Source organism: Cebus imitator, unplaced genomic scaffold, assembly GCF_001604975.1.
Source record: "Cebus imitator isolate Cc_AM_T3 unplaced genomic scaffold, Cebus_imitator-1.0 Scaffold61, whole genome shotgun sequence".
NCBI classification, from domain to species: domain Eukaryota; kingdom Metazoa; phylum Chordata; class Mammalia; order Primates; family Cebidae; genus Cebus; species Cebus imitator.
In genome coordinates, this window is record NW_016107376.1 from 3,338,500 (window position 1) to 3,351,313 (window position 12,814).

Consider the following 12,814-nt stretch of genomic DNA (forward strand, 5'->3'; position numbering starts at 1 on the left):
CTGCAGCATTCTCTAAAAATATATAATGTTCTTATTATGCACATATGTATGTTTTTAAATCAGAGCTTTATTCTCTTTGTTCTTCTTCCATTTGGAATATCTCAGGGAACTATATCTCTAGAGAATTTCAGAAAATGTTTCTTTCCTTCTCTGACAAAATAGATACTTCACATGAGAAAAAAATAGTCTGATGATGACTTTTTGTTCCCACATAGGATGTGGAAGAAATTTCACTGGCCCTTCAGGTTACATAATTTCTCCAAATTACCCGAAACAATATGACAACAACATGAACTGCACCTATGTCATAGAGGGCAATCCTCAGTCAGTGGTCCTCTTGACTTTTGTGTCTTTCCACTTAGAAGGTAAGTTTATTCTTCTTTTAAAAAATTATTTTTAATTGACAAAAATTGTATGTGTGTGGTGTACTACATGTTTTGACATACATATATGTTGCAGAATGGCCAAATCCAGTTAATTAACATGTACACTCACTCACAAACTTGCCATTTTTTGTGGTCATAGCCTTTAACATCTCTCTTAGAAATTTTTAAGTATTCAGCAAATATTCAAGTATTTCAGGTACTCAACCTTGTTATTAGCTGTAGGCACCATGTTGTACCATAGATCTCCTGAACTTACTCCTCCTGGCTGAAATTTTGTATCCTTTGACCCGCATATCCTATATCTCCACTCCCACATACCCCACCAGCCTCTTGTATCCACCATTCTTCTCTCTGCTTCTACAGGTTTGACATTTTTAGATTCCACATGCTACTGAGATCATACAGTATTTGTCTTTCTGTGTGTAGCTTATTTCACTTAGCATAATGTCCTCTAGGTTCATCCATGTTGTCACAAATGACAAGATTTCATTCTTTTTTAAGGTCAAAGAGTATTCCATTGTGTAGATCTACTACATTTTCTTTATCCATTCATTCATGGATGGACACCCGGTTGATTCCATGTCTCGGTCATTATGAACCTTGCTGCAGTGAACATAAGAGTACAGATATCTCTGTGGCACACGGATTTGATTTCCTTTGGATCTATGCCCAGAAGTGAACTTGCTGGATCATATGGTAGTTCTATTTTTAATGTTTTGGGAAACTGCCATGCGTTTTTCCATAATGGTTTCACTAATTTATATTCCCATCAAGAGTGTACAAGGAAAAGTTCCCTGTTCTCCACATCCTTGCCAAAACTTATCTCTTGTCTTTTGCTAATAGCCATGGAAGATAGGTTTATTCTTAAATGAACTCTAATCGATTCTTCAGAAATAAATGAGGAGTAAGTAGAGGCAGAAGTCTAAAAATCATCATTTAAAGAAAATATTGAAAATACTTTACAGGGTAGATTTAATGTAAACATGATTAAAGTTTCATCCAATTTTTAAAGATTACAAGTATTATTCTATGTATTCCATCCAGAAGTAAAAAAAAAAATAGTGAAAGAGCTTTAAGAACACAAGCAATGCATAAATTGCTTAAAGAAAATAAGTCTGGAACATTTCATGTTAATGTAGCTTTTAATTTATTCACTTGCATTTAAAGTTTATACATATACATGCACATACACACACCCACATTCATGCACATGCTAACCAAACCAGTGAGAAAAACCGTCTTGTCGAGTCAACATAGGTGTTCAACAAATATTGAACGAGTGAGTGAATTAATAAAATTGATATATGTGCCCTGCTTTTATTAAATATTACCATGGGGTGTTCTTTCGTCTGCTTCCTCTTGGTCATTTTCATCTTCTCAGTTCTGAGTCCTTAGTGCCTGAGTTCCTGGCCACAAGCACCCCTCCGTGTTGTTCTCCCACTCTAGAGAATGGGCTGTTGGCAGAGGGAACAGTGGAGTTGCTGATTTGAGCTGGGCGTTGATTGACAGTAGACACAATTTGATGTTTAATGGGTGCTATGAAGGTGCTTTCCTGTGGAAAGGAAATCCCTTCAAATAGATGGGTATTTTCAACCACTCATAATCATATTAATAATTTTTTTTTACAAAGTAGCTTTCTATTTCTAAACCACAATTTATCTGCGAATTTGTCAAGCTACCTCAGTATAGTTGAAATTTCTTACTCTTGGGTTAGCCTGTAATGGCAATGAATAGTTACGCTTTGCAAAATGTTCTATAGCATTCAGCATCTGGAAAATTTATGGTTTATAAAAATAAAAATGACATGTCAGAACTCATAAGTGGATAAATTTAACAAAGCCTTTCCTACTTAATCCTTTTTCCTATGACCTCACTGCCTTTTCCTACATCTCTGCAGCTGTAATTTTTGGCACATGTGTTTGCTCAAAACAATGCCAAGTATCAATCAACGTATGTCACTGTGAAAATGGAATATAAAGTAAAATATCATCTTTGCAGCATTTGCTAATACAAAATCCCAGTACCATAAAAAGATGTCCATGATGTATGAAGGCTTGAGGGAGGGTAAAATCATTGGTATAAGATGATTCAATTTTCTTTTTAAAATAATATGTGTGTGAATAAAATCTGTAAGGCTATTAACCAGTGCTTTACGAGCTGTCACCACTGTGTTAGAGTTATAGGAGATGCCTCTTTCCTTCCTTCCTTCCCTCCTTCCCTCCCTCCCTCCCTCCCTCCCTCCCTCCTTCCCTCCCTTCCTTCCTTCCTTCTTGCTTTCTTGCTTTCATTCTTTCTTTTGTTTTTTGAGAAGGAGTCTCTTACTGTTGCAGGGGCTAGAGTGCAATGGCGTGATCTCGGCTCACTGCAACCTCCACGTCCCAGGTTCAAGTGATTCTCCTGCCTCAGTCTCCTGAGTATCTAGAATTACAGGTGCCCGCCACCATGCCCAGCTAATTTTTTGTATTTTTATTAGAGACAAAATTTTTGTTTTTTTTTTTGTATTTTTGTATTTTTAGTTTATTATGTTGTCCAGGCTGGTCTTGAACTCTTGACCTTATGATCTGCCTTCCTCGGCCTCCCAAAGTGCTGGGATTACAGGTGTGAGCCACCACACCCAGCCTATTTTCTTCTTTATAGCTTTTATATTATTTTTATAATTGAGGATAATTATTTTAATAGCAGGGGGAAAACATGCGGCTTGGATTTTGTGTTTGTACTCATTGAGTTAAACATGTGCATGTCACATGCCCACAGCATTCAGACTAAGAATGGAGGCTGGTAATTATACTATAAAGCCACAGGAAGCACTGCTGATACCAGTGGTATATGTATTATGAGAAGGGACTCTATACTGACCTCAGACAGCTCCCTGAGCTCAGCTGACCAGGTGGGATAAAGGGGAACAACCCTGGAATAACTCAGTGTAGTAGAGAGGAGGTGAGCAGAGCATTTAGGATGGTTCTTAATGCCAGGTCGGCCACTTACTGCTATTCATGTGACTTTGTGCAAATTACTTCACCTTTTTTTCTGATACTTACTTTATATGTATAGCACTTGGCTGTGTGTGTGTGTGTGTGTGTGTGTGTGTGTGTGTGTGTGTGCGCGCGCGTGCGCGCGCGCGCACGTGTCCAATATATATATATATGTATATATGTATAGTAGTAGTTCTGAAAGTCAGATAATGTTAGATTAAATGATTGCTGCTTCCACTAATGGATTTGCCAATCCTCACCCAGTTGAAGACTGATTATTTTCTACGATGTTATCCTTACGATAATGCCTTGTGGCATTTCCAGTGTTCAAGTGTTCAGCATTTTCAGACTGCTTCATGAGTAGTTTCTGGCTATAGATTCATTGAATTATGGTGATTCCCCAAAAGGGTGACATTAATGAAATTTATTCTATAATGAGATTCTTATCCTTAACCATATCAATGCTGACATTTATCGAATACCATCACCAAGCTAGAGATTCGCTAGTTACTGTAAAAGTAACCTTTCCCCAGCCCTTCTAAAGTGAGCCTGAGGGATCCACGTGCAGTATATTATGATGAAGCTGAGAATTGCTCTCCAGGAAGATCATAGCTTTAGTGAAGGAGCCTTGGCCTTTCAGCTACTGTAGTCACTTGGAACTATTTCTGAGAGACTCTGTTCACATGGCCAGGCATTTCTCAGCCCAGGATCCCAAGGGAGCCAGTGTTGACTTAGGTGGTGATGAAGGTTCTAGATCTGTCATCTTTGTGGGCCATTAGCACAAAAGGTGAAATTGGCAAGGAAAAGATGGGCTATCCCAGACTACAAAATACTGTGAGGAAACACACTTGTCCCTTCATGCAACTAAACATTGACAGCTTCTTAGGGAAGGTTTTACTATGAAGGGAAAAATACAGATTGTTGAACCACATGCTACTCTTAGGTTACAAAGGCTCAGTGACTTACTTTCTGCTTACCACAAAGTAGGTTGTTCTAAATTTAATGTTGGTCTAAATTGTTCTAACTTTCTTATTATTTTTACATTTCCAATACTAGACATTCCATGAACTGTAGACTATTGATGTTTGCCTTATTTTGGAATCTGGTATTATTAAATAAATGCTTATTTTATTTTGCCAAATCTTGAACAGTCCCAAAATATACTTTGGTGTTCTCATTATTCATGTGGCCAACTAGATGCCCTTCATCTGCTAAAAAAAAATTATACATCCAGTTATTTTGCTTCATAGATAAAGCACTTCATGAGGCACACTGAAGGAAGACAGTGTCTCCTAAACCTTGATTATTCTTTCATTAAAATTGGATGCTAACATTAATGCACCTTGTTGATAATGAGGAATTCAGAAATTCTCAATTTAAAAATCCTACTTGCATTAAACGGTAAACTCAGTTTTTCTCAGATCCAGTAATTCTTGAAAATTATTGGAGGCTGAAGCAGGACTGAGCACATGAGATGTAAGCACCAAAGGGACAAATGCTTTGCTCGTTGTCCTCTAGAGATGGCTTCAAAGCCCCAAGAGGAGTGGGCCCAGATTCATACCTCATATTTGCCTAACTTCTCTTTGATTAATTTATAAGTCCCAGTTAACTGATTATATCTAATAGAAAACTTAAAGAAAAAAGTAAAAAAACCACGGAATTAGTTCTAGATTTTTCTTTTTCACTTTTTTCCCCATCAAGAAGCACAATAAAGAAGTTTTGGCAGTTTTCTTTATTTCCTCCTATTTAAATTTTTTAAAAACTGGTATTGCTCCACTACTGTTTCTTGTCTTTGCTTTCTCGATTGCTTCTAAATAATTCAGAATGTACTCGCATTCCATATTACTTTAGACAAAAGTGGGCAATGGTCTTCTTGAAATGTTTCCTGTTGATGTTTTATTCAAATTGGCAGAGCACTGGAGCAGATGGTGTAGCTTCTGTGAAACCCCTTGTTTTCCTGTGTTACACTCTAATTTGCGTTGTTTGGCCTCCGTGCACAATGGAACTTAGCTTAGCTGCATGCTACATGTGCCTCCCCTCCTCTGAATCATGCCTCCATTGAGGAGACCAGTCTCCAGAGTTAACCAGACAGATGATAGACCTCAGTCACTGCTGATATTTTTTATCAAATGCAGTATTGGGATATCTAGAACTTTAGAATATGATATGTGTGTAAATTACTTAATGCCAAGTAACACTCATATCTCATTTTCTTGCATATTTGTTCATGTTAATTTTTGATATTTTCTTGGACTGTATGATATTATGTACGTGTTTGATTTCTTATGAACAAAATTTGAAAGGGCATAACATCCTACCTTAAAGAAATCACTACTATAAAGGATACAAGAATGTTTTAATCCATGAAATAAGTTGCCAGATATTAGAACTTTTACATTTTACTGAATCAGGCTTGGAGAAAAAGCAGACTGTCTTACATGATTGGTTTAGTTAGTTGATATTCTATTACCATCTACAAAAAAATCTAAAATCCCCTCTCAACTTCCTCTGCATTTCCCTAACAAACTTCCTTATGGTTCAATATAGACATTTTATACATTGTTAATGAGTTTTGATTATGTCTCGTACCACTGCCATTTCGTGAATTAACTTTCTGTATTTCAACTAGTTCCTTTAATCAACTATTTGGCAACATAATCAAGTATAAGTCACACTTTACCTTCTGTTTCACAGCCTTTTCACAGTTTTCTAAGACAACTGCCACTTTGTCTACATCATTATCCCAATAATTTAACAATTAACTCTTTAATACTTAAAGAGCACATGCATAGCAGCCTATTTGATCAAATATGGGACCAAGATTTCAATCCAGCATCACCAATTTTTCCTTGCATTCTGTGATTTTGGTTTTATAACTTGACATATTGTTGCTAAATAAAGATATTTCTATAACTAATGCTCAATTATTTTATTCTCAAACACATCTTTGAATTTTTAAAATTCTGGTGGAGTTTTTGATATCTTAAAGACAAATACTGAGGTCATAACTAAGATACATAATTTGGCAATATTCAAACCATGAATCTGAGTTTAATTTATTTATTGTCCTCTTTTTCCAACATCATATTGCTTCTAATTACATGAAAAGGCCATTGAAGGTCTTTCACACTTTCAATTTGTACATTTATATCCAATTAGAAATACTTCTATTCCAGGGTTTTCACAATAAGGGAATTCTTTGAGGTTCATTTAAAAATGTATATCTTGATACCGCAAGATTTCTGCAGGCTGAATAGAAACTTAGCTAAGGAGCTGAATGTGCTTTTAAGATGATTTAAGAAGGGGTGGCAACTCTTTCATGTACAGATATATTTTTTGAAAGTATTTGTCAAGGTTCTTTGGGTGGCAAATTATCTTCAAGTTAGCTTTTATATAAAGTAGGGTTTATAAGAAAGATACTGATGATTTCATCTCATAGTAGCCTGGCTTCCCTTCATGATTTCCCTTATGGAATACTGGCTTCCTTCATGTGTCAGGAAAGAAGGCTGCAGACGTTTTTCAGGTTTAATATCTTTGGCTCCTACCATTGACTCTTACTCAGTTGCAGTTTGAATACCTCTGATTGGCCCGGATTGGGTCTGATGCCATGTCTTGCTGTTGATTGACTGGAGCAATCAATCAATCAATCAACCCTGGTCAGGATGGTAGGGTTGTATAAACAATAGCAACAGTAACTCTAATTATAAAAACATCTACCATAGCCAGTAGGTTTTATGGCACTATTAACAGGAAACTTAATTCAACCTGGTTTAAACACAAAGGAGCAATTCATTGGTTTTTAATTCTGGAAGGTTTCAAAGTTGGGTATGCCTCAGATCTCTTAATTCAGCATATAATTATATCATCAAATATTTGACTGTTTATATTCTTCCTTTGTGCTACTCCGGTGTGAGCCTCACCCCAAGGCTGGCTCCTCTCATTGCTTGTAGGGTTGCTGTTCTCACAGTGGGTACTCCTCACCCACATCAGAAAGAGAGGTGGCTTCTATCCCGTGGTATGCTAGAGTTGGCTTGCACCATCTTGCAAAAGTCAATTTTGCTCATCTATTCCTATTCTGCATTTAATGACTTGTTAATAGCTTGAGATTGGTTATCATGGGAGTATTTGCACCATGGAAATTGGCAAATGCCACAAATCCCCCAGAGAGTTGGTTTTTATTACCAGCATACTACTGCCTCTAATCCAACTTCCAAATGTCAAACAAGGGTGTTGAAATTCACCTTTATTGGATTCGGTTAGGTCACACGCCTACCTTTGAACCGAGGTCAATGGCCAGAAGACTTGAAATTATAAAGCAAATGTGCATAATGATTTTGTCAGCATGCTCTTTCAGGAAGAGTATTATAATAGCAAACAGTATGTTTGATTTCAGAGTCCACTATGCCATAGTATGTGCTTATATAAAATAATGTACTTTTGGTCATTCCCAATGGGGAATTTGTAAGTAGGTACATTTTGTGTGTTGGGGTGATGTGGATCATTAGATACCTGTTTAAGTTAGCTTCTCTGTGAAATTGAAGTGTTTTGCTCTTGTGGTTTGTAAATGAAAATGGGAAAAATATTTCACATCATTAATCATCAGAACAATTAAAATTAAATATCACAGTGAGGTACTGTTTCACACGCACTGGAATGGCTAAAATTAAAAAGACTGACAATGTCAAATGTTGGCATCCCTGCAGAGCACTGGAAGTCCCACACTTTCCTGGTGAGAATGTATTCTGCTATAACCACTTTGAGGCATCTATTGGTAATTTCTTATAAAATTAAATACATACCTAATTTTGGGGCCAATAATTTCACTTTGAGTTATATACCCAAAAGAATAGAAAGCATGTGCCCACACAAAAACTCATACATGAATGTTCATAGCAGCATTACCCATAATAGCCAAAAGGTAGAAACCAACCAAATGTCTGTCGGCTGATGAACAGATAAACAAAATGCAGTATCACTATAAAAAGGAATACTATTCAGCCATGAAGAGGAATGACGTACTGACACATGCTACAACATGGATGAACCTCAAAAACATTACGTTAAGTAAAAGAAGCCAGCCACAAAAGGTCACCTATGACATGATTTTATTCATGTGAAATATCCAGAATAGACAAATCCATAGAGACGGAAAATAGTTTAGTAATTGTCTAGGGCTGGGAGAGCCGTATACTGGAAGGATGAGACTGGAGTGATTGGTAATGCATGCAACATTTTCCTATGGGGCGATGAAAACATAGAACTGGGAAGAATGTCGAATGTCTAAAATGCTGTGGGAGAATAGGTCGGCAACGCCCATCTAGGGATCATTCGATAACCTGAAAAAGAATCTTACTTTAGTGCAGTATCTAACTTCTAAATACTTATTCTGATGAAATAATGAAAGACTTCCTCAAATATTTATGTATAGGAATGTTTGCTTCAACAATATTTTCATTTACAGAAATGTGGAGAATATAGAATTTCAAGCGATAGGGGATTGATGGAACATGAGATGGCACACCTTTATGTTGGAATTTGATATAGGCATTAATATTTTAGGTTGGTGCAAAAGCAGTTCTGGTTTTTTCCATTCCTTCATAATTATATAATGTTTTATTTTATTTTATTTGAGATGGAGTCTTGCTCTGTCATCCAGCCTGGAGTGAAGTGGTGCAATCTCAGCTCACTACAACCTCCGTCTCCTGGGTTCAAGTGATTCTCCTGCTTCAGCCTCTTGAGTAGCTGGGACTACAGGCATGCACCACCACATTTGACTCATTTTTGTATTTTTAATAGAGCTGGGGTTTTGCCATGTTGGCAAGGGTGGTCTCGAACTCCTGACCTCAGGTGATCCGCCCGCCTCAGCCTCCCAAAATGTTGGGATTACATGTGTGAGCCACCACACCCAGACCTAATATAATGTTTTAGAAGAATATTAAATCATTTAATGCATGATGAATGTCATTTCGTATTAATACAAATTAGGTTACAATATGGGTGTCATTTCATATTATTAAAATTAGGTATGATTCCAGTTAATATTTTAAAAGTATGTGTTCACCTATAAAACTCACTGGATATGTTGTAGTAGTAAATGTCTTTTTAATTTTTTGTTTATTTTGTTTTATATTTTTCTTTGGGGGATGGAAGGCTGGAGCATATATTTACATATAATTAGAAAACAAAACAATAATATATATTTATAGTCCTTAAACTCTTACACTACTATTGATTTGTGTGAACAAACAAATTCTTGTTCAGTAAACATTAAGGAATTTCTAATGATATCTCCACGGTAGAAGTGGAGCAAAGTTTTCTTTGCTTATCTGGACCTAAGCTTGGAGCAAGTTTTCTCAGTAGCAATTCTGTTGACATGTTGGGCTAGGTTTTTTGTGGGTCCCAGAGGGTCTGGGTTGGGAGCTGCCCTGTGTGTGGCAGCGTCTTCAGCAGCATCCCTGGTTTCTACTCCACTCTACAGTGTGACAGCAAAAATGCCTTCAGATAGTGCCAGGTGTTCTCGGGGAGACAGCTCGGACCCTAGTTTACGGTCACCGAATTAAACGAACCGTTATATAAAGAAAGGAAATTCTGAATTGTTTCAAAGTGGAATGTTTCTGTTGTGAAGTTTTACCTGTTTTCTAATACCTGTGCTTGTTTTCTGGTTAAACATCTTTTCAACAGGAAACCAAGTTAAATATCTCTTGTTTCTCATTGTAATTTTTATAGTGACTGCATGAATTGTCCTAACGTTTTTGTTTTTATGTTTATGGTATTGATTGTTTGTGTTGGTTCTGATCGTAATACGGTGTTCCATGCCTTGTCCAGCTCGTTCAGCTGTCACAGGAAGCTGTGTCAATGATGGCGTGCACATTATCCGGAGTTACAGCGTCGCGTCCACCCCGTTGGCTACTGTGTGTGGGAATGAGATGCTCGCACCCCTCGCCATCGCTGGGCCAGTTCTGCTTAACTTTTACTCTAACAAGCAAATCACAGACTTCGGATTCAAGTTTTCCTATCAGATAACCTGTGAGTGGCCATAATGACAGAGTTTGGAATTTTTTTCTTTTCTGGGTAATTTTTACAAGGAGTTTTCACTGTGATTCATACAGCACCAACTTGAAGATTCAGAGAATTTAAGAGAAAAAAATGTCAATGAGGTTCATGGTAAAAAAAAAAAAAAAAACTTACACACTTTGTCTTAAAAATTAAAGGACCTTTTTCATGAACTTTGGCTAGCACTACTCTGAAAATCAAATGTAAAATTGACATTTGTTTTATAATTTAAGTTAAATAAACACTACTCTCTGGGAGGCCGAGTCCGGTGGATCACAAGATCAGGAGATTGAGACCATCCTGGCTAACACGGTGAAACCTCGTTGCTACTAAAAATACAAAAAATTAGCCAGCCATGGAAGCAGGTGCCTGTAGTCCCAGCTACTTGGGAGGCTGAGGCAGGAGAATCACTTGAACCTGGGAGGCGGAGGTTGCAGCAAGCCAAGATCGTGCCACTGCATTCCAGCCTGGGCGACAGTGAGACTCCGTCTCAAAAAAAAAAAAACTCTCCTGCTATTTTTTTTGTTTTTCAAACCTTACACGAAGTTGCCTGTTAGTCCAAATTTTCCAGATGCCTGTTTTATTTCCCCAAGTCATTTTGCTGACACAAAAAATAATATTTTATAAATTTAGAAGAAGTAGAAGAGAATGTCTTCACAATCTCATAGGATATGATTTTTTAAAACACTATGCAAAAAGCACAAGCTCTAATGGAAAAGATTGACAATTCAACTAGGCTATAATTTACAGTTTCTCTATGTCAAAGGCAAAGTGAAAAGAGGAGCAGCAGGCTGGACAGAGGCATTCGTTTGTACCCAGAAATTTCTAAGGTTGCATTTCTTTATCTTGAGTAGTCTTTTTCCCTCCTGCTTGGTTAGTTTGCTGACAATGTATATAACCATCAATGGACATCTCAGCTGCAGGGAAACTGGCACACACATCTTGTGGCATCTTTCCTGGGTCTGTTTCATCTTTGCTCCACCAAACCATTGCTAAAGGTTGAAAGCTAAATAGTTTCCGTTTGAATAAATCACTGTTCCCATCCACAGTCAAGACTAAAATCATGTATTTACTTCTGAAAAGGGCCTCCATAGTTTGTTCACATTAGCTGCTGTCTGCATCCTGACTCCCACAGTTTGTAAAGTATGGTTACATATGGCTTTGTAGCTCTGCGCAATTAACATTTCCTCTCCCGTCGTCTTGTTGAATAAAGAGAAGGATTGATTTGTTTTATTCTTTTGGCACAACTGCTGCTTAGGAAAGGTAAACTCCTGCTTTATATTCTTCTCTTTAATTCCTCGTTTTCCTACAAGGAAAGATTCAGTATATTCTAGTGTAAGTCAAGATTCAATATATTCTAGTGTAAGAGTCTCACTTAAAGAGTGTCGTTGATGTTAAGACTTCAAATCCTGACATTGTGCAAAGATGGAAGTTATTTAGGCCTTGATAAACTTCCAGAGACCACATAATTGTGTATAAAGTGAGAAGGAGTGACAGCCACCCATATCTGACATGTAATTCACTTACAGATGGACCTAGGGGTCTGAACACGCAGGTACTTACAGGCACATAGAGAAGGGTACTCCCTGCAAGGTGGGCTCAGCTGAGGCAAAAACAGTAATGAAATAAAGAGCCTTACATGGCAGCCACAATTTGCTCCTCATTTCTGACAGATGTAAAGTGAAATGTGTCCATTGATAGTGTATAAACCATAGAAATACTCCAAAAGGCATTAACCCCATTACAATGTTAGAATCATAAAATAAATAGACATAGATAAGTCTTTTCACGCAGTGAGAGTGATCATCAGATGGCGCAATCTGATCCTCCTTATATGTAAACCCAAGCAAAAATAATAATTTTACATTGTTGATAAGAGGGCTTTATTACATGTTTATGTCTGTCATTTTATTGACTATCTCAGGGATCTGAGCTGTTAATTGCTGGAATCCTCCTGCTTGTTGAGGATTGAGAATCAGTGATATTAATACAAATTGGGTCAAGTGTAGTCCTTACTGGTCTCACAGCTACTGCAGAGCCACAGGACTGAAGAGCTATACATTTGAGCCCACAGAAGGAACTAAACTGGAAAGTTCCAAAAATGATTTCCAGTACTTTACCTTATAATATTCTATCTCTGACAGAGGAGAGGTGGATCTCTGTTATTTCAGATTTCCGGATCACAGTCTTTCCTAGATCTTTATGCCCAGAACAGCATTCTGCCTGCCCTTTCCATACTTTGTTATGCTGTCATCTCTCAGCCTGTCATGAAATACAGGGAAGGGATGGTGACACTCCAGCAGGTGACGTGTTCCTTCTCATCTTTTTCACTCTGGCCATTAATTTGGCTCAGAATGATTCCTTTCCTTTCCAAGATGTGCCTGTAAATAGTCTTCCCTGTTT

General features: G+C 37.3%; 1 protein-coding gene across 2 annotated transcripts in view; it reads left to right on the top strand.

Annotated features, from left to right (window-relative positions):
* CUBN (cubilin) overlaps window positions 1–12,814 on the top strand; it is a 305,685-nt gene that overhangs the window by 242,086 nt on the left and 50,785 nt on the right. For both annotated transcript variants that reach the window (XM_037739008.1, XM_017529781.2), the window contains exons 56-57: window positions 216–365; window positions 10,184–10,384. In XM_037739008.1, coding sequence (XP_037594936.1) covers window positions 216–365; window positions 10,184–10,384 — 351 coding nt within the window. The remainder of the gene's footprint in view (window positions 1–215; window positions 366–10,183; window positions 10,385–12,814) is intronic.